We start from the raw sequence: 24,161 nt of genomic DNA, 5'->3' as shown, positions 1-24,161 counted from the left end.
CCATGAAGCCCCAGCCCAGCCAGCCCCTTTACAGCGGGTTCTTCCTGTGCTATTTACTATTCCACAGGACTTACCTAATCCTTATTTATCAATAACTTCTTTAAGCATTTACCCAGTACTTATCTGTTAAAATAGCAAACCCGAGAATTATCACTGTAACCCAGATCTTTCTGTTTTTACATCCTAAAGTCTCTGCGTGCTCCAGGCAAATTTCCTCCTTTCCATGCCTTAACTGCCCCTGCATTTGAGGGAAACACCAAGGGGTTTGGAGTCCTATAGAAAAGACCAGGGAAGAAAGGAGATCCAGGGCTCAGCACCCTAGCCCTACAGATCTGACCTCTGTTCAGGAGAACTCCACGTTTCACAAAAGGTCAAGGACGCTCAAGACTCAACAGAAGGCTCCAGGTGCCAGGACAGGTGCCAGGAGGGAGCCCTGCTCCAAGCAGGTGCAGAGCTGAAACCCATCAACTGAGTCTTAGAAACTTCCTGATCAATGTTTTTCTCTGTTGCTAGGAAACAGTTTCCTTAGCTGGTCACCCCCTCTTGTGTCCAGATGAGCAAAGTTCATGGATTCAAACTTCCTCCTCTCACTTCCCTTTCCTCCTGCCTTTCTCTCTCTCTCTCCCTCCCCGTCCCTCCTCTCTCTTTCACACACACACACACACACACACACACCCACACACACAAGGGGGTGGTGGTGAGAGGGAGGGAGAGAGAGGGAGGGGGAGAGAGAGAGAGGAAGGGAGGGAGGGAGAGGGAGAGAGAGGGAGAGAGACTTAAATTTTTAATGCATGGTGTAATAGTTTTGGGTTTGGTGCTGGGAATCCAACCCTGGGTGCTAAGATCTTACCTGCTAAATCATCTCGCTGGTCCTGAATATTTGTATTGCTGTATAATATTTCAGTATATAACTATACAATAATCTCTGCTTCATTCTGCTCATGGACATTTGGACTATTTTCAGATTGGGGCTGACTTGCACTTCGAATATTCTAGCTGTCCTTATGCTGTGTTGCATGAAGCTGTGCCTCTCTCTCAGATACCTATGTGACAGTGTATCTCTGACTGTACTAGATAATGTCAGGGAGTTTTCCAAAGTGGCTGAACAAATGCCTGGATGTTCCTGCCCAGGAGCCTGCTCATTCCCACTGCTCCATTCGGCAACATTTTGTATTACCATCTGGTAATTGTAGCCCATTGTCATTTTAATGATTCCTTATTATACAGCATATTAAGTTTGTGTCTTAGAGTTTTATTGTTGTGAAAAGACACCATGACCAAGGCAATTGAGGCCAGTTTCTAGCTTCAGAGGTTTAGTCTATTATCCTCAGGGTGGGAAGCATGGCAGTGTGCAGGCAGATGTGCTGGAAGAGCTGAGAGTTCTACATCTTGATCTGAAGGCAGCAAAAAAACAAGCTGTTTTTCACACTGGGCAGAGCTTGAGCATATATAATCTCAAAAGCCCCACCCCACAGTGACATTCTTCCTCCAACAAAGTCACACCTCCTGATACTGCCACTCACTATGACACATGAGTCTATAGAGGTCAAACCTATTCAAACCACCACAGCAAGCTTTCTTGTGTTTTATCAGTTGCATGATTTCCATCTGAAAGTCTATCAAGACCCGAAATGTCCATGAAGAGTTGGGAGTTTAGCTCATGACAAAGCAATTGCCTACCAAGTACAAGGACCGGGATAGAGTCACCAGCTCTGAAAGAAAAGGCAAAATTGCACACAAAAACAAACAAGCAAAAAACAACAACAACAAAAAATGAATCAAGGAATAGTGTTTAAATGTGTAAAAGTTAATTTGCCAAGTGTGATAATTCCACTCTAGAGTCAGAGACAGGCAGATCTCTGTGAGTTAGAGGCCAGCCTGGGCTATATGGTAAGGCCTTGTCTCAAAAAAGTTGCTTATTAATTTTCATTGTTCTTCTTTGTGGGGGTTTTTGTTTGTTTGATGTTTGCTTGGTTTGGTTTGCACACGTGTGCTTGTGTGCTGGTGGTTGTGTGTGCTGCTGGTTGTGTGTGCTGCAACAGGGGGCTAAAGGCTGGGCATCCTCCTCTCTTGCTTTCTACCTTTTCAATTTGTTCCCAACAGGGGTCTCTCTCTATAGCCTAGGAACTCACAGAGATCTGTTTGTCCCTACCTTTCCAGAAATCACAGGCCCTGTCTTAGACAGGGTTTCCATTCCTGCACAAAACATCATGACCAAGAAGCAAGTTGGAGAGAAAAGAGTTTATTCAGCTCACACTTCCACAGTGCTGTTCATCACCAAAGGAAGTCAGGACTGGAACTCAAGCAGGTCAGGAAGCAGGAGTTGATGCAGAGGCCATGGAGGGATGTTACTTACTGGCTTTCTTCCCTTGGCTTGCTCAGCCTGCTTTCTTATAGAACCCAGGACCACCAGCCCAGGGATGGCACCACCCACAATGGGCTGGACCCTCTCCCCTTGATCACTAGTTGAAAAATTGTCTTACTGCTGGATCTCCTGGAGGAATTTCCTCAACTGAGGCTTCTTTCTCTGTGATAACTTCATTTTTGTCAAGTTGATACACAAAACCAGTCGGTACAGGCCTTCACCACCATGCCAGATTTATTTGGTTTAAAATTTTTTATTTGCTGCGTATCTGTTTCTCTTGTGACAAAACACCATGACCAAAAAGCAAATTGGGGAGGAAAGGGTTTATTTTAGCTTATAGTTGCACATCACTGTTCATCATTGAAGGATGTCAGGACAGGAACAGAACAGGAATCTGGAGGCAGGAGCTGATGCAGAAGCCATGGAGGGGTGCTGCTTACTGGCTTGCTCTCTATGGCTTACTCAGCCTGCCTTCTTATAGAACCTAGAATGACCAGCATAGGAATAGCCCCACCCACAGTGGCCTGGGGCCTCTAATTAAGAAAATGTCCTCTAGCTGGATCTTTTGTTGTTGTTGAAACACTTTATTCAGAGGGTTGGGGAAAATTTGTAGAATTCCATGCTGTCTGCTGTCCTGAGATATCTCCATCGATTAAAAAAAAAAAAAAAAAAGCCTACAGCTGGATCTTATGGAGGCATTTTCTCAACTGAGGTACCCTCCATTCAGATAACTAACTTGTGTTAAATTGATTTAAGACTAGCCCTGTGGTGGTGGTGGTGCACACCTTTAATCTCAGCACTCAAGAGACAGAGGCAGGCTAATCTCTGAGTTCGAGGCTAGCCCGGTCTTCAGGATGGCAAGGACTACACAGAAAAACCTTGTCTCGAACAAAACAAGACATAAGACCAGCCAGCACTCTGGGTGTGGTGGAGGTGCACATCTTTAATTGGAGCGCTTAGGAAGCAGAGGCAGGTAGATCTCTTGAGTTCAAGAGCAATGTGGTCTATACTGAGTTCCAGAACAGCCAGTACTACATATCAAAAATCCTTCTTCCTTCCTTCCTTTCTTCCTTCCTTTCTTTCTTTCTTTTTTCTTTATCTTTTTATCGATTCTTTGTGAATTTCACAGTATGTACCCCAATCCCACCTTCCACTCCCCTCGTACCTGCTTTCTACTCTTGCAACTTCCACCAAGAGAGAAAAAGAAGAGTCTCCTGGTTGAAGTGTGTCACAATGTGTTCCACAGAACTGATTGCAAATGTTCGTTGCATGATTCATTGGTCTAGTCTGAGGCCTCTGGCTTCTGCTACTCCAGCAATACTGGATTCTCACTGGAACTCCTCTCAGATGTCCTGTTGTTTCCCTGTGTCGTGGAGATCCTGTAGTTTTGGATCTGTAAGATCAGCTCCTTCATGTATCTCAAAGGTTCATCAATGGGATAGATGTTGGGGTGATCCAATTCAAAGCCCTGGATCTGGGCCAGTATGGTATCTGAGCAGCCCAATGGCTCTCCTCTCACACCCTCAGGGCTGCTTCCCCGCTACCTCTGCCTTCAGGGTCACTTGGCTGCCCAGAGGAGGTTCAGGGCCTGCTCTCTTAAGAGCTGAAACTGCTGAGGGCCAAGGACAGCTCTTCAGCTCTCATGACCCCAGGGCTAGGTCTGCTGTCTGCCAAAGGTGGTGAAGGTCAAGTGGGGGAGGAGGTATCGCTCCTTCATCCATCCACTCCAGCACATGGGAGATGAGTGTAGGGCCAGCTCTTCCATGCTCACATTGGGCTGGCTTACCTAAAACTCCTGCAATGTGTGGAGCCCACTCTTCCAAGTACTGCAGCTAGCTAGGGGGAGGGTCAGCTTTCCCACTCTCATATCCCCAGGGCCAGTTCTCCCACAGTACCCAAGAGAGGGGTGGGGCCAGTTCTGCACAGCCCACAGACATCACCATGTCCCTAGTGGCAGCCAAGACCAGGGGCATCTGCTTGACCTTTGGTGATTACATATCCCTGCTGCTTCGGGATATGTAATGGACCTAGACATGGTCCCAGGTGGCATCACCAGCTACTCACATCAGGCTGATCCTCCATTTCTGCCTCTCTTTCGTTGTGTCCACATCCTTCTACTTCTCTTTCTCCTCCATTTCTTCACACTTGCTCTTCTTGGTGGTGCCCAGATTCTCTGAGCATCTGGGGTCATCTCAGAAGTGAGTGGTCTCAGGAGTGCTATGTGAATTATGCTGCTAGGCAGAGGTCCCCTCGGGCATGGTCTGCCCAAACCCAGGCTGGTGTGGTTCTGGACGGATGGTTATCTCAGGCTAGCTCCCTGACTGAACCCCTGGTGCTGGTCTCACTCCTTGCCCCACTTGCCTGAGTGGCCCCTTTTGAGAATTGTTTGTCGAGGGCCCATTCCTGCCAGGGGCCCACAGTCTCAGGCAGGGTTCTTCTAGTCTCTGACTTGCTCCCTATCCTGGGAGCCCATCTGGGCCTGCCTGGCACCAGACTGGTGATGGTCTCAGGCTCATTTTTTTTTCCAGACGTTCAGATGTTCATAGGACAGAACACTGGGCATAGTAGACATAGCCTATCTCCTCTCTGCCACCTACTGACGACATGCATGTGACACAGCAGCCACACCTGCAACGCCTCTAGAGGCATCTTTATTTGTTTTTAATTTATGTGTATGTGTGTGCCCGCCTGAGTTTACGTGTACCACAGTATGCAGGTGTACAAGAAGGCCAGAGGGTATCAGGACTCTCAGAAGCAGAGTTACAGGTGTTTGTAAGTTACCATGTGGGTGCTAGGAACTAAAACCAGGTCCTCTGCAAGAGCAACAAGCATTCGTAACTGCTGAGCCATCTCTCCAGTCTTGCCTTTTAACATGGGTTCTAGGATCAAATCCAAGTCCGAGCGCGCGTGCGTGCGTGCGTGCGTGCGTGCGTGCGTGCGTGCGTGTGTGTGTGTGTGTGTGTGTGTGTGTGTAGGACTTTACTTACAGATTGAGCCTTCTCTGCAGCCCCTGACTTGGAATTTTAGACTGGGTTTTACTCTTTAGTCTAGGATGCCTCAGAAGTCACTACATAGCCCCAGCCGGTCTTGAATGAACAGTACTCTCTTGCCTCAGGAGCCACCATGATCTGTATGGTCTCAGAGTACACTAGGTGGCCCTTTGGCCTGTGTGCAGATGACAATAGAAGTTTGATGACCAAGGTCCAGGGTGGCCAAGGACCAAAGCTCCTTCATCTTCAGTCCTGCCTACCCAGCTCAGGATTCTGTGCTTTATTTTTAGACCCCACTTTGGACTGGAGCTCCTGGAATCCACAGCCTGGGATGTAACCAGAGCCTGGTGGTACACAGAAGCTGAGAGCCATGGAGGTCAATGCCGGGATGGGAGGCAGTACATCACACAGACCCTTGGCAGAGCTGGGAGACCTGGGTGCAGAAAGGGTTGAGCTTGTCTCCCTCAGACGTGTCTGGGCTGCCAAGGATCAAAATGACTGTGCCCTTGATCTTGCTCTGGCTCTCTCTGACTCCATGCTTCTTTCCACCCCCAGTCCCAGCTTTACACTGTGACACCCCCACACCCAGGGGGCTTCAACCTGTAGGCCATATCCAGCTTTTATGGTCCCTAATCATTTGAGAGTTTAAAAATACAAGGTAAAATATAGATTTTACCTTTTTAATCTTTTTTTTTTTTTTTTTTTTTTTTTTTTTTTTTTGAGTTCTGGGCATTCAAACCCAGAATCTCTTGTATACCAGGCAAACATTCAACTACTGAGCTGTACTTTTAACCCTTTAAGACATTTTGTTTTGTGTTGAGATAGGGTCTTGCTCTATAGCCCTAGCTGGCCTAGAACTCACAGAATGGCTTCTACCTCTGCCTCCTAAGTGCTAGGATTAAAGGTTTCTGTCATACCTGGTCCCCCTGATATTTTTCTTCTTAAATTTTAAAGGATTTTGGCTTTTGTATGGGCTGTGAGTATGTTCATGTGTGTGCACAGTTATGAGTGGCAATCTGAAGTCGTCAATCACTTTATTTTAGGGACAGATTCTCTCTTTTTTAAAAAAGATTTGTTTGTTTATTATATATAAGTACACTGAAGCTGTCTTCAGATACACCAGAAGAGACCATCAGATCTCATTACAGATGGTTGTGAGCCACCATGTGGTTGCTGGGATTTGAACTTAGGACCTCTAGAAGAGCAATCAGTGCTCTATACCACTGAGCCATCTCTCCAGCCCTGAGACAGTCTCTTACTAAGACTGGGGGCTGACTGGCTACCTAGCTAGCCAATAAGCACCTGTTTTTTATTCCCCAGCCCCTAGGGCTGGTACTACATACCACATCTTGGTTTTTATGAGGGTGCTGGAATCAAATCTGTGTCCTCATGGTTACATGGCAAATACTTTACTGACTAGGCTATCTCCTCAAACTCTAAAGTTTTCATTTGTTTTTTAAATGATCACTTTTATAACTTTGGCATTTTGAAATAGAATCTTGCTATATAGCCCAGGTTAGCCTCAAGCTCGTGACTTTCCCGCTTCAGCCTCCTGAGTGCTGGCTATAGGCCTGTTCCTTCCACTAGCCTATTATGAACATTTCTGTTGTGAACACAGGTGTCCGAATGGCTCTTAAAATATCTTTCGTATATATTCCCAGAAGTGAAGCTTCTGGGCCATATGGTAATCCTATCTTAAATTCTTACTTTATCTCTTTTTAGAGTTTAATAAAAGATTTAAAGAAATAAAGATTTTATGTCTGTGTATGTCTGTGTACCACATGTGTACCTCATAGCCTTGGAGGTTACATGTGTGCAATGCCCACCAAAAGGCATCAGATCTTCTGAAACCGGAGTTATAAATGTCTGTAAGGAACCATGAGTACTAGGAATTGAACCAAGGTCCTGTACAAGAACAAGTGCTCTTAACTGTTGGGCCACCTCTCCAACCCTATTTAATTTTTTAGTTGTTTTTTTTTTTCTATTCTGTGCCCATGCAAACCAGAAGACACTGGATCCTCTAAAACTGGTTACAGACTGGTTACTATGTCAGTGATGGGAACTAACTACCTTAGTTACTTTTCTAGTCCTGTGATAAGTCCTAAAAAAGAAAAACTCAAAAAAGAAAAAGAAAAAAAGAAAGAAAAAAAAAAAGAAAAGAAAAGAAAAACTCATTAAGGAGCCATTTCCAATTTAGAACTTCTTATGTAGATCAGGCTAGCCCCAGCTTGCAGTGACCCTTCTGCCTTTGCCTTCTGAGCACTGGGGTTACAAATACATGATAACATGTGTAGTCTCTTTGAGTGGTCTCTAGCTTGCCACTGTTGCCCTTGATATAAAATCGAGAGCTGAATCAGTAAGAAGGCACTAGGGCCATGCTGACATACCTGAGGTTGATGCCCCTCCATCCCAGCACTCAGGACACAGAGGCAGGTGGCTCTCTGAGGTCCAGACCACCCTAGTCTACATGGTAAGATTCTGGTCAGGCAGGGGGCTATCTATATTCTCCTTCAGTATTTGTTGAGCAGAAAATACTAAATTCCCCATCCCAGTTATTTTTTGACATAGGTCTCATTAACCTAGAGTGTTCTTGAACTCCCTATGTAGCTGAGGCTGGCCTTAAATTCCTAAGCCTTCTGCCTTCACTTCTAAAGTGCTAGGATTATGCTCTGTTTGTGTGGTGCTGGGGAAAAATTCAGAGCTTTGTGAAGTCGAGGCAAGTGCTCTAACTAAACCAAGCCTCTAGTGTACACACACACACACACACACACACACACACACACACTTTTTTTTTTTTTTTTTTTACAAGAATACTTGCTCTCCTCTTCTTCCTATCCTCACCTGGGTGAAAAAAAAGTCTGAATTTTCTGCGAGCCGCTCTGTGTACATTCTTATTTCTACTCTATGCAATTGGATAAGTGCTCACCCCATCTAGAAGGATTCAAAGGAGTCCCCAAATGTGTTCTCATGCTCAAGAGACCTAATGGAATGCTAAGGATATAGCTCAGATACTTACATGCTCACCTACCAGGCACTAGGCACAGGGTGCAAGGCACGGAACACAGTAGTGCATACCTGATTCCAGCATTCAGGAGGTGGAGGCAGGAGGAGCAGGAATTTTACATTAGTCTTGGATACATAGAGATCTAGAGGCCAACACGGGCTAAATGAGTGCCTGTATTTAAAAAAAAAAAAAGTCCTTAAAGAAGGGGGTGGGACCTAAAGGAATATTTAGTCAACTCTTTTTAGCACAGAGAACAGAATATTTATTTGGGTCTTTATTTGGGTCTTAGGAGTCCAAGGGTAACAAGGTTGGTTACTGGGTGATGATGGGTCCACAGCTTTAGTCCCCAGTCTTACCTGCAACGGGTTCCCCTGGGGACCCAGCCTGGTAGCTCCCTGCCTCAGGATAGCTGTCCCAAGATGGCTCTGCAGGAACTGTGAGCTCATGGGCATGGCCTGAGGACACCAGAGAGACCCATGGCCACAGATGCCAGCCTGCGGGGTCCAGGACTCACGCTGCTCCTCAGAGCCTAAATAGCATCCCAGCTCCTTGCTGACCCAGATACTGTGCCTCCTCTTCCCCCTGGAGACTGTGTGCTAATCTGCAGAGCAAGAGCCTGCCCACTGGTGCCAACACTCAGATCACATGGGAGGAAAGAGCTCTTTATTGTGTGGCCTCCTGGTGTCTTTCAGCATGTCCTTCTATCTTCTGGGCTCAGGTACGGCAGTGGTGACAGTGGTCACATTGGGCACTGGCTCAGCTGCTGTCAGGCAGTGATCTCAGTTGGTTCTCCTGAACCCTGGAAGGCAAAGCCAGAAGAACGGCATAGGATTCAGCAGGCCGCCAAGTCTTGCTCCAACCACCACCTCAAATGCCCAAACATCACTGGGATGGCCTCAAATGACTCTCCCTGGAGGCACTGTGGGTCCCTATGGTTCACAGTTGTGGAGACATTACCATTCCCATTTCCTGCACAGAAACCCCGCCATCCCTGGCTTCTAGGCTCTGAGGTGCAATACCATCAAGTACAAAGGTGCTGGGCTGCTGGTCAAAGACAATGTGTGGGGGTATGGCTCTGCAGTAGAGCGATTTCTTAGTATGTGTGAAGCCTTGGGTTCTATCCTAGAAACACACACACACACACACACACACACACACACACACACACACACACACATTCATAGAGACTCTACTTTAGCCCAGGCTATCTCAAAGGCAACTACAAAGTTACTTAATACATGCAAGGAGAAGATAGGGCTTGGGGAGTACAGAGTTCCTTGCTTTTATTCAATGCTGACACCCCTCTGCATGCTTCCTCACTATGGACTGTCTGCGCAGTAAGAAATACACCAGTTTTCCAGCCGAGAAGCCTGAGGCTCAGAGAGCCTATAGACGGCTGGATTGCGGCTTGCCTAGCACACTGCAGGGCTCCAGTTCCGTTCTCAGCACAGAAAAAAAGGCTGTCTGGGGGTCACAGAACAGAGGCAGAATCTGAACCCAAGCCTCCTGACCCCAGGACTTCCCATAGATGATGGATCTTTTTCCAAGAAGAAAGCCCCAATCGGGAGAGGGTTTTGGATGGGGAAGTGTGCTGCACACCATTACCTGGTAGCCTGAACTTCTGAAGGAGGGGAATGAAGCCCTGAAGTACACTGTGGATCCGGTACACTGTTCAGAAACAAGAGGACAGGTTGGTAAGGACGGTGGCCCCTCAAGGGCCCCAGGGTCAGGCTCACTCCCCGATGCCCCAGAACTAAAGCATACCCCACGCAAACAGAACCCTAACATGCAATGTCAGGCTAACATCAATAACAGTGCTGCGGTTATTACACGGAAAACACGTCACAGGCGGGAATAATGGGCAGAAAGCCCCGCGACCTCAAAGCCTGGCCCTACTCGCTTGTTTTCAGTATCTGAGGTGCTATGCGTGTTTGCCACTTTAAACTGTTTTTGTGGAACTAACCCCTTTTTTCCACAAGGTTTTGCCAACGACCTCTCGTTGACTTCATTTGCGGTCAGAAAGAAAATACAAACATAAGGAATTTACTTTAAAAAAAAAAAAAGTTTAGATTGTGACTCTTAGCCAACCTAGAGTGTGACGACCAGTCCAGCTGCCACCCCTCTGTGAGCGTGCGGGTCTGTGTAGCTTTTTGACAGGACTACTTACCCAGCCCGAAGTAGATGCCGATGGTCTCCAGAGAAGCAAAGGTGAGCAGGCCAACCCCGAGGGACATGAACCAGTCTGCAAGGGCAGCAAGGAGACAACAACAGTCGGCCATTGTAGGGTTGGTTGCAGGCTGACTCCTGTCCTCCCACACGACCCCTCCCCAGGTCCACAGAAGGCCTCACCTGAATAGTAGTGGTAACACACCAGCAAGGCTCCAATGGCAAAGCAGAGAAGGACAAAATGGAAAAACTCATCTGCAAGAGAAGATAGCGGATGGCTCTCTACCCCAAACTCCTCCCTTTCTCAACTCAGACCCTCACCACAACCCTCTCCTTTTTATTTCTTTTGCTATTTTTTTCCAGGCAGGTCTCTACACAACCCAGGGTGACCTTCAAATTAGGATTCTTCTGCCTCAAAGCTTCAGAGCACTGAGTTACAGGTGTGTGCCACAGTACCGTGCCTGGCATGCCTGGTTTCTGTGTGTGTGTGTGTGTGTGTGTGTGTGTGTGTGTGTGTATCAAGTAAGTACCCACAGAAGGGGCTGGAGTTCCAGGCATTTGTGAGGGACCTGATACAGGGGCTGTGATCCAAACTCCAGTCCTCTAACAAAGGAAGGGGAAGCACACTTAACAACTAAAGCATCAGTCCAGCCTCTTCTTGTTTTACAAATGACGGTGCTCCAGCTCCTGACCAGGCAGTGTTAAATAGCACGCAGGAGCCTCCTTACCAGCCCTATCTCTCCTCTTTGTTTTTGGAAAGTGTACAGCCTCTCTGCTTGGGTTTTATTTCGGTATTTATCGGTTCCCTCTTCCCCGGCTCTATGTCTTAGAGAATGAGAATCCCAGTCAGCTCCCACCCAAGGAGACTGAGCAGGAATTGATTTGTTGCATGGGCATTAAAATGTGCAAAGGTGCCAAGTTCTGAGACTAACAGGCTTCAGAGGCTGGATCTCCAGGTAATTCTTCAAAGGAATGTCACCAGGGTAGACAGCAAGGTCTCCCTTCTTTCTCAGCCAAGGGGAATACAGAAGAGTTTAAGGGGAGTCTGAAGTGCACTCTCGAAATCCCAGTACTGGGGATGCTGAGGATAAGGGACCCGAAGTTTGAAGGCAGCCTGGTCTACAGAGCTAGTTCTATGAGAGCCAGGGCTATACAGAGAAGCCATGTCTCAGAAAGCTCAATAAACAAGCAAAAGCCCAAGGTCTCTCTTTCCTACCCTCACAGTCCTCGTGGACTCCAGGCTTGGAGCGGAGGAAGCCCTAGAAGTTCTCATCCCTTCTCTAGGGGGAACTTCATAAATCCCATACCTTAACTATGTCCCACCACAGGGCTTGAGAAGCATTTATCTCACTGTGCTTTCAAATATATTGAAAGGAGCATAGGTCGGACACCAAATCCAGGCCATGCCCCTTCAGTAGCTCTAAGGCCCCCAACCCTGGGCTTTGGTTCCTACATGGAAAGCCAGATATCACCGCTTGTCCCCCAACCAAGGTGGCTAGAGATGAGGACTCTGCTGACTGTAGGACACCTGCCAGAGTTGGCTAGGGTTACTATCATTCTAACTGCCAGCCATCTTGCGCCCAGAGAAATCGGAACCAACCAGGTGAGGACAGCCCTTGAACACCAACTTACCATCCTTCTTTATGTTCAGTCTTCTTAACTGAGAGGCCTCCACTTCTCCTTAAGAATGAAAGACAGAAAGATGTGTTTTGAAGATTGCCACTCCCTACTTAGAGACTGGATCACTGGGTGTTTGTGGCTCAGAGGGTACTCACAGCAGGAGCAATAGGTTCCCCAGGAGGGTCCTAACGTCCTCATCCCTCTATAGGCCCAACCCTGTTCCTCCTTCCATCTCTCTATGATGGAGACTTCTATCAGAATCATGCATGTGTTGACATCCCTGCCAGAATTGGCCACTCTCTCAGGTCACTGGTCCCCTCTGGCCCCTGGAGTTCAGACAGCCTCCTGCTGTCCTTGGACCTTATATATTTACCCCCTACTGAGCCGGAACCTCTCCTCCGGAGCCCTAGAAATGAGAAACTCAGTGTTAGTGCCGGGTCAGCCAAGGCTCCTTGCCACATGTTCTCATGATGGGAAGAGGCCATAGGTGACTAAGAAGAGACTCTAAGACAATGGTTTTCAACCTTCCTAATGCTGTGACCCTTTAATATAGTTCCTTGTGTTGTGGTGACCCCTCCACCAATCATAAAACTATTTCATTGCTACTTCATAATTGTAATTTTGCTATTGCTATGAGCCGTAATGTAAATATTGGATATACAGGATGTCTGATATAAGGTACCCCCAAAAGCGCCGAGACCCACAGGTTGAGAACCACTTCTCTAGGTAATATTCCAGCCATGGGAGCCAGGGGACCTTTCCTAGCTGGTTGATATCTGCTTCCTCTTGCCTGGACCTCTATTTCCATGTCTCACAAGCCGTTGCCTGCCTGATCATGCAGTCAGGTCCCTAAGTGGGCTGGCCTGGAGTTGCCAGGTCTCCCAGCTGTGACCCTGAGAGTGCTCCATCAGGACAATGCCCAGACCCCACTGAACTCCAGAATGATTGATTCCCTCCCCTTCCTGGGTTCTCACCTGACTCCCCAGCAAGCACCATTTCCCCAGCAGCGCCTGCATAGAAGGAGAATCAGTGAGCACACACATGATCGGGAGGACGGCAGGGCCGACCTGGAAACTCGTACAGATCGGGTGTAGGCTGGGCAGAGACTAGAGCAGGTTGGGCGGTTCCTGCTCCAACTACTGGGAAGTCAATCCCCACTGCAAGCCACGGGAAACCAGTACTTCTTATTTAAAACAAAATAAAAGGGGCTGGAGAGATGGCTGAGCAGTAATAGACGCTCACAAGCTCCCGTAGCTCGGGCTTTGGGGGGGTCTGATGCCCTCTTCTGGCCTCAGGCATAAACCCACACTCAGACACACACTAATAAAATTAGGGGGCAGGAGAAACAGCTCTTCTAGTTCCTCTTTCAGAGGACCTGCGTCCGGGCCCCACCCTCATACCAGCTCACATCCGTTTGTAACTCTAAGTCTAGGAGAGCAAACCCCCTCTTCTAGCCTCTACAGGCATGCACATGGTACACAGGCATGTGTAGGCAAAACACTCAGACACATAAAACAAATCTTTAAAACAACTAGTAAAACCAACAATATTAAAAACAAAGCAAAATGAAATAAAAACAACAACAACAAAAAACAGCCTTGAGTTCAATCTCCAGTACTAAAATAAATGAATAAACAAATTCAGATAAACAGACGAAACTGTATCAAGATCACCCACAATGCCAGCATCCAGAGGCAGACACGTGTGCTGTGTGGTCTTCTAGCTCAGAGTGTGTGCCTGTGTTCTTGCTCTTGGGTCATCCCCGGAGTTGGGGAAGTGGGCGTATACTGGGGGTCCCGACTCTCACTGGACAGTGTGCGTCTGCCGAGCTCTTTGATGAACTAGGCTGACCTGTGGGCTCTCCTTTGCTACAGTGCTACCAACCAAAGTTCTGTCATCGACACTTCATCTCTGTGCCTCTATGCCTCCTTACCATCCTACAGGGCTCCGAGCCATTCTTAAACACTGCAGGGTTTCAAGACAGTGAAATGGATCACAACCCATCTTTCTGCTAGCAAAACTGAGGGCCAGTTGTGTTGGGTGACCAGTTTAGACCATGCTGAAAGTCAGGGTTTCGGTCAGCAGGGAAGGCTGACTGCTCTTGTAATTATGGTAGAGGGAACCCTCGTCCCATCCTAGCTGCAGCCTCAATACCTCATCTACATCTGCCTGGGAGCCTTCAGATCAAGAGATTCTACCCCAGTGTGTGCTCATGGGGCTCTCGACCCTCACAGTTCTCTTCTCCAAGGTCAGGAGACAAGCAGTTACCTCCATAAAGCTCGTCCTTTAACACCTCCAGTTCCCCATGGTCAGCACCTGAGCGGGGACAAACCTTGGTTAAGTCCATCCAGTGTCTGAGTCTCCAAAAGGCAAAGGTGTTACTCACACTTGCTCTCAGTGTCCCTCGAGGTTGCTATGTTCCCTTACAGAGAAGAAACTGCAGATTTGACAGGATATGGGTCTCATATCAAGTCAAGAGTAGTTACAAGGGTGGGAGTTGAAGAGATGGCTCAGAGGCTAAGATCACTGCCTACTCTTGCAGAGGACCCAGGTTCAGTTTCCAGCACCCACATGGCAGCTGACAATTGCCAGCTTCAGGGGCCTTACACCATCTTCTGGTCTCTTTGGGTACAGGCATGTATATGGCATACACACAAACAGGTAGGCAAAACACGTAAATAAACCTTTACATTTTTATATAAAAAGAGCAGTTGTTATTTATTAAGGTGTGTCGACACTGTATTGGGTGATCTATATCGGATGTTTCCATGTGGTTCTCATACAAAGAGCGTGGAGAAAGCACCAGTGCATGCCTACCTACGATGCACACAAGGCAGCTGAGGCTCAAAAGTTTGGTTAGAGCTCAGGAAACAGCACAGTGGGAGAGAGCTCACCCAGCCTGTGCAAGAGACTGGTCTAATCCCAGCACAGGGATGTGGGTGATGGAGGGAAAAAAAATTAAAATGATTCTACCAATAAGGACTGACTCTACGTAAAGCCTGATCTGCTACTTTTTTATTTGTAGTTGTTGTTTTATTTTATTCATTTTTTTATCATCATCACCACCACCACTACCTCCACCATCATCTTCGGTACTGGACCTTGAACACCGGGCTTCTGCTTGCTGAACCCAGACTTCCCACAGTGAGCTACGCCCCAGATCCCCCAGCTAGTTGTATCTCTAAAAAGAGAACCCAGGCTCCATAGGCAGCACTTATTAAGCACTTTGTGTATACCAGGCTCTGATCTAGATGTTTGTTCTTTAATTCTCATTCTTTTCATGATGTCCTCACATTTCTTTATCTGTTTAGGCAAAAGCGATTTCCCAGGACTGGAGAGATGGTGCGAACCCTAAGAGCACTGGTTATTCTTGCAGAGGACCCAGATTCTATTCCCAGCCCCACCCACAAGTTGTCTCAGAACAATCTATGACTCCAATTCCAGGGGATCAGATACCTTTTTCTGGCCTTCATGGGCACCACACATGCACATGGCACACACACATACACGCAGGCAAAACACTCACACACATAAGCGATTATGTTTTTAAAAGGGGGGATGCTGAGGTTGTAGGAGAACAAGCCCTGGTTACCACCCTAGTGTGGCAAAAGTAAACACACACACACACATCTCACAGGTTCACAATCATAATTACTATTAAAATTTTTATGTTTTTCTGTTTTGTAAACTATTCGTTTTTAATATTTATCTATTTGCATGGAGCTCAAATCGACAGTACACATATGGAGGTTGGAAGACAGAAAGTTTTGAAGGTCAATTTCCTTTAGGGGGGGTTCCCAGGCATCAAGCTCAGGGCATCAAGCTTGGCAGAAGATACCTTTAACCCACTGAGCTATCTCACCAGCCCCCTTTTTCCTGTTCTCTGTATGACTTTCCTTAAAAGATTTATTTATTAATTATATATAAGTACACTGTAGCTATCTTCAGACACACCAGAAGAGGGCATCAGATCCCATTACAGATGATTGAGCGCCACCATGTGGTTGCTGGGAATTGAACTCAGAACTCTGGAAGAACAGTCAGTGCTCCTAACTGCTGATCCATCTCTCCAGCCCTCCATATGACTCTTTTACAAATACATATGAGACCAGCTGAGTTCTGTGACTTGGCACCAATCATGTCAGAGCTAGAGAAGCTCTCATCTAAAACAAAGCAGGATGTAATGGCACATGCTTTCCTGGTCTGCATAGTTCTAGGGTAGCTAAGGCCACACAGTGAAACCCTGCCTCAAAACAAATAAACAACCTACAACCATGACCATCACCAGGACAGAGCCCAGTTTTCTGCTTCTGTCTGGCAGTTGTGGCTATTGTAGGGTGTTAAGTGGGTTATTTCCCCTTCATCCTGTAGAACAACACTGTGAGGCACCTCTTCAGAGGGTCCCACTGAGAAGCTCAGCAGGGAGGTAGAAAACAAAGAAAAGATGGGAAGCCTGCTGCCTACCAGGAGAGCTGTCCCTGCGTGGTGGCTTCTTTCTGTGTTTTCTGGGACCTCTGGAGTGCTGGTCCTCATCGCTGCTGTCTGTGAGGAGCAAACACAAGCTGTAGGGCCTCAGCCGGAAGGAGTCACAACCACAATAGCTCTGGTGAACCTGCTTAGTGTTTCCACTCTATGGAGAAAGGAGCTCGGCCTAGCTGCGGGTGAGGACAGTGGCCTCTTTCTGTCCTCTCTGTGTTTTGTGACTGAGTCCTACCTCTGCTGTTGCCTTAAAGAGGCGTTCCTGAGGAGGCAACCAAGTACCAAGACACACCATCTTACAGAGTCCACCGAGCACAATGCTGTGCCATCTCTGTCCTCATGACATCATATGACCCTGGGTGTCTGCCATGTGTTCCACTTGCCTGGAATGTCTTTCCAACTTGTCTCCTTGATTGTGAAGCTAAGCTGATGTCACGCATCCTATAGAAACCCTATTCATGTTGTCTAAGACCTCATGACTTTGTCCTTCCTGCCTTGAGTTAGTCACCGTGATAGCTGAGTGATGACTGCCTGTCCAACCACTAAGCTCCTGAAGGTCACAGTCTGTGTGATCATCCATAACCTCAGGCTGCCTAGCCTGGAGCAGGAGCCTGGAGGGAAGGAAAGCTTGGTTGAGTTGTACCTTAGAAGATGGCCCTAGATGAATCCCGCAGTATGCTTGGGAACTTCCGGGTCAATTGTGTATTTATTAAAATACTTTAGGAAATCAAGTTAGCTGTGCTTTCAAGTCAGTGTTCATGTAATTTCACTCGACACAGAGGAAGAGCTGTCTGGTAGTAAAGTTGTCCCTCGGTTTCCATGGGGAGAAGGTTCTAAGACTTGCCACACATCCATGGCCATACCAGTTGTGTACACACAACAGTCTGGTTGTGTAGAAACTATATATGTCCTCTTGTGTAAATTTTCCTAATTTTAAAAATATTATGTGTGGTAAGTACATTCAAATATATGTCTATCTCAATGAATAAGATTTTTAAAAGATTTATTTTATTTTATTTATATGTGAGTACACTGTAGTTGTCTTTAGACACTTCAGAAGAGAGGATTCTATTACAGATGGTTGTGAGCCACCATGTGGTTGCTGGGATTTGAACTCAGGACCTCTAGAAGAGCAGTCAGTGCTCTTAACCACTGAGCATCTCTCCAGCCCATAAATAAGATTTTGAGTGACTTTATTCCCACCCCTTTTTACTTGCTTGGCTTTATTTAGTAGTTATTCATTCATGTAGCCCAGGCTAGCTAAGGATGACCATGCACTTCTGATCCTTCTGCCTCTACTTCCTAGATGGTAGAATTGTACATGTGTATCACCATACCAGGTTTGTGCTGTGCTGTCCATGTAATCCAGGTCTCTGCTAAACAAGTACAAGCAGAGCCACACCCTCAGCCCAAGCCTAGGAATCTTTCAGCAAATAAAATTGTAAGCTCAAGCCCACCGTCTAAACTAGATCACAGTGCTAAAGCTCCAATTGAGCAGCCAGAGAGGCCGCTCCCATACACGCCCCAGTCCCAGAAAGACCTTCGAGGACTTTCACGTTTGTTACCGAGCATTCCTTCTCAATGCAGGCAGCATAACCTCCCTGAGCCTCGCCTGTAAAAATGAGATGAACGGTAGCACCACATCTTCTTCGGTGGGGTCCTGTGACAATTGGCTGAGCTCTTATGCAAAGTAGTTGGAAGCGTGTCTGGCTGTCATAAGCACTTACTGAATGATAGCTTCAAGGTTATAAACTCAGCCTTATATGTTTTCTAAGTTTATTTATTTTTCTTTTCGAGACAGAGTTTTTTGCCTGTCATAGAGCTTGCTCTGTAGACCAGGCTGGCATTGAACTCAGAGATCTGCTGGTCTCTGCCTCCTAACTGCTGGGATTCAAACACCACCAAGCTACTAAGTTTATTTTTATTTGTGTGTGTGTGTGTGTGTGTGTGTGTGTGCGTGTGTTTACTGGTGATGGAGCCCAGGGCTCTTTATATATGAAGCAAGCACTATACCATTAAGTCACATTTCAATCCTAAGAATGTTTGCTATACCTGAGGAGGAGGAAGAAGATGAGGAGGAAGAGGAGGAAGAGGAGGATGAGGATGAGGATGAGGAGGAAGACTTGTCTCTCTCATATCGCTCTCGGACCTTCCCATGTTGCTTGTGGAACTCTGTCTCCTGGTCTGGAGGCACACAGGCAAGGTGATGAGTTTTTCTTGCCCCTTGCCCCATCCCTGGCACCAGTACAGCTTCTTTAGGGATCACTCATCATGCCAAGAGGGAGGACTACTCTCTTGAAGAATCCAAGGCTGATAGAAGTTGTATAAGATCAAGGTTCTTAGAGACCCTTGGGTAGGGGTCAGGGAGTCAATGACAGTCCAAGGCAAACATTCCTCTGCATATAGACTTTGGAAAAGTGGCTTCTAAGCCCCACATCTTACTCCACCCGGAGACATTCAGACTTAGAGCAGGTTCCAATTCAGGGTTTTCTAAGTCACACAGAGGGGAGCCTATGGTCAAGCCCTAAACTTTCCCTTCAACAGCAGGTGCATGGGACCCTTCCCATTTTCTAGAGACTCTCCGCACTTCCCGCACAAGCTGCCCCAGAAACTTCTCGAAATCTGGGGAGTGTCTGAGGACCTGCCCAACTAGGAAGTGTGGGGAACAGGCAGGAGCAAGCATGTGTATGGAAAACCACTTCTAACTACAGCTTTGATGTGGCCATCATGCCACATGACCTAGCAGGGTCTTTGGTGATGGCCCCACCCACGCTGGAGTCTCCCTGAGGAGGCTGTGCTCAGGATCTGAGGATGCAAACCTACAGTGTAGATCTTCTGTTTCCCTGTGGACTTCACTGCTGTCTGGAGACTGGGAAGAAGATCCTGAAGCTTCCATCGATTTCCCTAGAGAAAGAACAATGAGTTATTGATTTCACTTTAGTGAATGTTCTTCATATGTAAAGAGCTTGGCAAATGAATAATAGGAAAGAAAACATTCATCATTTGATGCTATAAGGAGTTTTTATTTTATTTTATTTTATTTTTGTTTGTTTGTTTTAGTCAAGGCCTCTCCATGTAGCTCTGGGTGGCCTTGAATTTTTTATGTAGACCAGGCTAGTCTTGAACTCATAGAGATCTGACTGCCTCTGCCCCAAGAGTGTGCAAGGACTAAAGGCATATGCCACCACTCCCAGAATCATTTTTTATTTTTAAAACACATTTGTGTGTTGGTTTGTACAGTATGTTGCCTTCAAATGCACAGCATGTATGGAGGCCAGAGGACAACTTGTGGAATCAGTTCTCTTCCTCCTCTTCCTCCCAAAAATTAGACTCGGATCATCACAATTAACAGTGGGTACCCTTACCCACTAAGCCACCTCACTAGCTCCAGGAAAACAATTTAGAAAACAAGAGTACACCAGAAATACACTGCGATATGTTGTCTCCAATAAACGAAGCAAAAGCAAACAGAAAGATAGACATTAGGAGAATTTGGATATTGGTCATCTTTTGTTAACATTAAAGTCTTTTAGAGGCTGGATGGAAGGCTGGCTGGCCTCTTAACCCTGACAGCCTGAACTCAGATCTCTGGACCGTGTAAAAGCAGCTTGAGTCTTTGTAGTCTGAGTGTGCCCCTATGATGGGAAGGTGGGAGGAAGCAGGAGAATTGCTGATCGTAGACTGGCTAGGACCTTACACTTAGTCATGAACAGCAGAGGCGCCCTGTCTCAAACAAGACAGTGAGCAAGAATCAACAGGTAAGGGTAGCTTTTGACCTGCTGTTCCACACGAGTGCCTGTGAACACACACAGCTTCTTTTGAGTTGGGCATAGTGGCAAGCCTGCAGTTCCCACTTTTGGGGAAGCTAAGGGCAGGAGCATTGTTTGAAGTTAGGAGTTTGACATCAGCCTGTGGAACACAGTATAAGACTCTCAAAAGCAACAACAACAAACCCTTTTTAAAGGTGCAATGTTTATGTTAGTATTTGGACTTTGTTTTATTTTGTTATTTGAAGACAAGATCTTGCCGCTTAGCCGTGGCAAGTCTTGCTGTGTAGACCAGGTTGTCCTGCAATTCACATAGATCTGCTTGTGCCTGTGTCCTGAGAGCTGGGGTATAAGGTGTGCCCCACTTACCCAGTAGGGTTTTGTTGTTGTTTGATCTTTAGTTCTTAACACTATTACTGAGAGTGTATATGGGTACATGGGAGTAGAGATCAGAGGGTCAGAGAACAGTTTTCAAGAATTGGTTCAAGGCTGGAGAGATGGCTCAGTGGTTAAGAGCACTGACTGCTCTTCCAGAGGTCCTGAGTTCAAATCCCAGTAACCACATGGTGGCTCACAGCCATCTGTAATGGAATCCAGTGCCCTCTTCTGGTGTGTCTAAAGACAGCTACCGTGGATTCATATAAATGTAATAAATCTTAAAAAAAAAAAAAAAAAAAAAAAAAAAAAAAGAAAGAAAGAAAGGAAGAAAGAAAGAAAGAAAGAATTGATTCACTCCTCCACCATGCTAGTCCTGGCACTCGAACTCAGACACTGAGGCCTAAAATCAGTATTTTACCACCAGTCATCTGACCAGTCTCCTGTTTGTTGGCTACGTACATAGTCCAGATTAGCCTCAAACCAATGGCTAGTCTCCTGCTTTAGCCTTCGGATCCTTCTTACACCTCTACTTTTTACTTTAAAAAACAGAAGATTTATTTATGTAAAGATAGAAAAACAACAGGAGCTGGAACTATGAATCAGCAGTTATGAGCCCTTGCTATGGCTGGGCATGGTGGTACCCAATAGTTGGGAGGCAGAGGCCAGGAGATCTTTGCCTTTGCTGGCCTGGTCTACATAGGGAGCTCTAGGCCAGATACACAGTGAACCCTTGTTTAAAAAAAAAACAAAACTAACCAAACAAACAAACAAACAAAACACAAAACCAAATGAACAAAGAACATTGGCTACTCTTGCAGACAACCTGGGTTCCATTCCCAGCACCCATGTGGTGCCTCACAATGGCCCAACCTCCAATTCCATGGGGTCCTACTATAGCCTCGGAGGGTACTGCGGGCACATTGTGGTTGTTTGAAAGAAATGGCACTCATTAGCTCACAGGAAGTGGCACTATTAGAAGGTGTGTCATTGCTGGAGTAGGTGTGGTTTTGTTGGGGCAAATGTGTCACAGTTCCCTTCCTGCTGCCTGCTGATCCTGATGTAGAACACTCAGTTCCTTCTCCAGCACCATGTCTACCTGCATGTGGCCCTGTTTCCTGCCATGATGATAATGGACTAAAATTCTGAACTATAAACCAACCCCAATTATAAGAGTTGCCTTGGTCATGGTGCCTCTTCACAGCGGTAGAAATCCTAAGACACACATTGTGCATAGACATACTTGCCGACAAAAACCTAAACAAATACAACAAATAAAATTTTTAAAAATGACATCTAGTATGTGTATTGTGTCAATCATTTTACAAAGGGCATGTGTCCCTGAGTCCCTGTGCACTGATGACACACCTGCCAAGATCAGCCCTCACCTATAAACCTTCATTTCCAGACAATTAAAGATCTTTTGAAAGGTGGTCTGACCTTACAATAAACCTTGAGGGTCAGCTTTCTATCCATCTATACAAGGGAGTGTTGGTTCGCAGAGATGGTAGTCTTGCTGGGACTCCAGAGCTCAAATTCTGAAAATACCTGAAAACGGTGACCAAGGACACAAACTAGCTCATGGGCCACCATGGAGGTAGGTCAGAATGTTTAAGCTGGTGAAGACCAGACCAAGAGTCAAAGCTGAGTCCCTTTGGAACAGTGTGTGCAGTGTGTGTGTGTGTGTGTGTGTGTGCATGGTATGAGTGTGTGATCTGTATGTGTGGTGTCTGTCTGTATATGTGGTATATGTTTCTGTGTAGTGTGCATGCAGTGTGTGTGTGTGTGTGTGTGTGTGTGATGTGTATGTGGTGTATGTGTGTGTGTTATGTTGTGTGTGTGATGTGAGTATATGTGTGTGTGTATGATGTGTATATGATGTGTGTGTGTGTGTATGATGTGTATATGATGTGTGTGTGTGTGTGTGTGTGGTATCTGTAGTATATGTGTGTGTATGTGTGTGTGTGTGTGGTGTGACTGTGTGTGCACATAAGTGTTACTAACATGAAAGCACATAACTTCCACACACCTATACTTCATATTTCAGGTAGGGCTTCTCCAAGGGCCTTACATCCCCACAAGATCATGAACCAAATGAGGCAGAAATTCAGGCTGCTTCATGTATCTGATTCCCATTCCCTACATGTATACAGTGAGGCACAGAGCAACAGATGATGAAGATGACAAGAGCTATGGAGATAATGGAACAACTCTCAGAGCTCACCACCTGCTGGGCAATGTCCTAAAAGCCACTACTACCCAATAAGGCCTCATTGTGATTATACCCATTTTACAGGTAAGAATGTCAAAGCAATAAGAACCTGAGGAACTTGCCAGGCACACATAGTTTGAAGGGGGCTGAACAGGGCTGCTGTTCTGTCCAGGTTGGGAGATTGGAACACATCTGGCACATCCTCCAAGCATCAGGAAAGAAGCCATAAATGGTCACTCAAAGCACTATGACATTCATTAACCTGTCTTAGATGTAGCCACTCTGGACACTGGAGTAAAGGTCATCATGGCCTTCCAAGGCCGTGTTTTCTGAGGGCATGGTTTCATTTTTTTTTCAGAGATGGAGTCTTGCAAGTCTTACCTAGACTAGTCTTACATGTGGGGGATTGGTTCTAATGCTTTATCTTAATTCTGCTCCCCAAATCACATGGGAATCTGCATGTCCAGACACTGAGGGTCCCTGTCCCCAAATGGTATTTGATTTATCAATAAAGAGCCAATGACTAATGGCTGGGCAGGGTGAAAGACGGGAAAGAAACTCAGGAAAGAGGAAGAGGGATTCTGCCATGAAAGCGGCATAGGACTGACTGGCCATGCTGTGCAGGGGAGGGAGGTGAGAGGGTAAAATGTAGGGACGAAGGGAAAGCTGCCCCATGGGAGGGCTGCCCAGAAGGAAGCAGGGCAGCAAAGATGAAATATGAATTTAAAAAAATTAACTCAGGAATACCAATGGGAGTGTGAGTATGCTAGCCCAATCATTGAGCTAGTAAGGCATATTAAAAATATCGCTCTGTTCATGTGTGTGTGTATATGTGTGTTTGTGTGTCTGTGTCTGTGTGTGCACGCATGCGTTCGCACATGAGCAAACCCAGAGAACTCTGTCGGGTGGCTAGAAGCATGATCACTTGCTGGGAGGGAGCTCAAAGCAGATGAACTATTAACTGCTACACTTACATGGCAGAGCTCAAGTCGTCCTCTCCTCTGAGTAACTGAGATTGCAGGTGCTCAGACCAAACCCAGCCTTCTTGGGCAGTATGGCACTGCCCCATCAGGAAGGGCAGATGGAAATATCTCAGAGGTAGGGCCTGAGATGGCCCTTCCTATTTTTTTATGTATATTGAAGATTTTATTTATTTTTTATATATGATGAGTACACTATGGCT

At 46.4% G+C, this 24,161-nt stretch overlaps 1 protein-coding gene across 1 annotated transcript in view; it reads right to left on the bottom strand.

The window, feature by feature from the left end:
- Positions 1 to 9,138: 9,138 nt before the first annotated feature.
- The window catches only part of TMEM40 (transmembrane protein 40), a gene marked incomplete at its 3' end in the record, with an annotated part of 32,221 nt that continues 17,198 nt past the window's right edge, over positions 9,139 to 24,161 (bottom strand). Inside the window, exons 2-12 of the mRNA XM_080914423.1 lie at positions 19,448 to 19,528; positions 18,677 to 18,808; positions 16,610 to 16,687; positions 14,414 to 14,461; positions 13,120 to 13,155; positions 12,519 to 12,551; positions 12,158 to 12,205; positions 10,709 to 10,780; positions 10,527 to 10,601; positions 9,965 to 10,027; positions 9,139 to 9,158 (exon numbers count right to left, since the gene is read on the bottom strand). Of these exons, the coding sequence (XP_080770549.1) occupies positions 9,139 to 9,158; positions 9,965 to 10,027; positions 10,527 to 10,601; positions 10,709 to 10,780; positions 12,158 to 12,205; positions 12,519 to 12,551; positions 13,120 to 13,155; positions 14,414 to 14,461; positions 16,610 to 16,687; positions 18,677 to 18,808; positions 19,448 to 19,520 (678 nt within the window). The 5' untranslated portion in view covers positions 19,521 to 19,528. The remainder of the gene's footprint in view (positions 9,159 to 9,964; positions 10,028 to 10,526; positions 10,602 to 10,708; positions 10,781 to 12,157; positions 12,206 to 12,518; positions 12,552 to 13,119; positions 13,156 to 14,413; positions 14,462 to 16,609; positions 16,688 to 18,676; positions 18,809 to 19,447; positions 19,529 to 24,161) is intronic.

This window comes from Micromys minutus (assembly GCF_963924665.1).
Source record: "Micromys minutus genome assembly, chromosome: 3".
In the NCBI taxonomy this organism is placed as follows: domain Eukaryota; kingdom Metazoa; phylum Chordata; class Mammalia; order Rodentia; family Muridae; genus Micromys; species Micromys minutus.
This window is presented reverse-complemented; position numbering and strand designations above follow the sequence as displayed.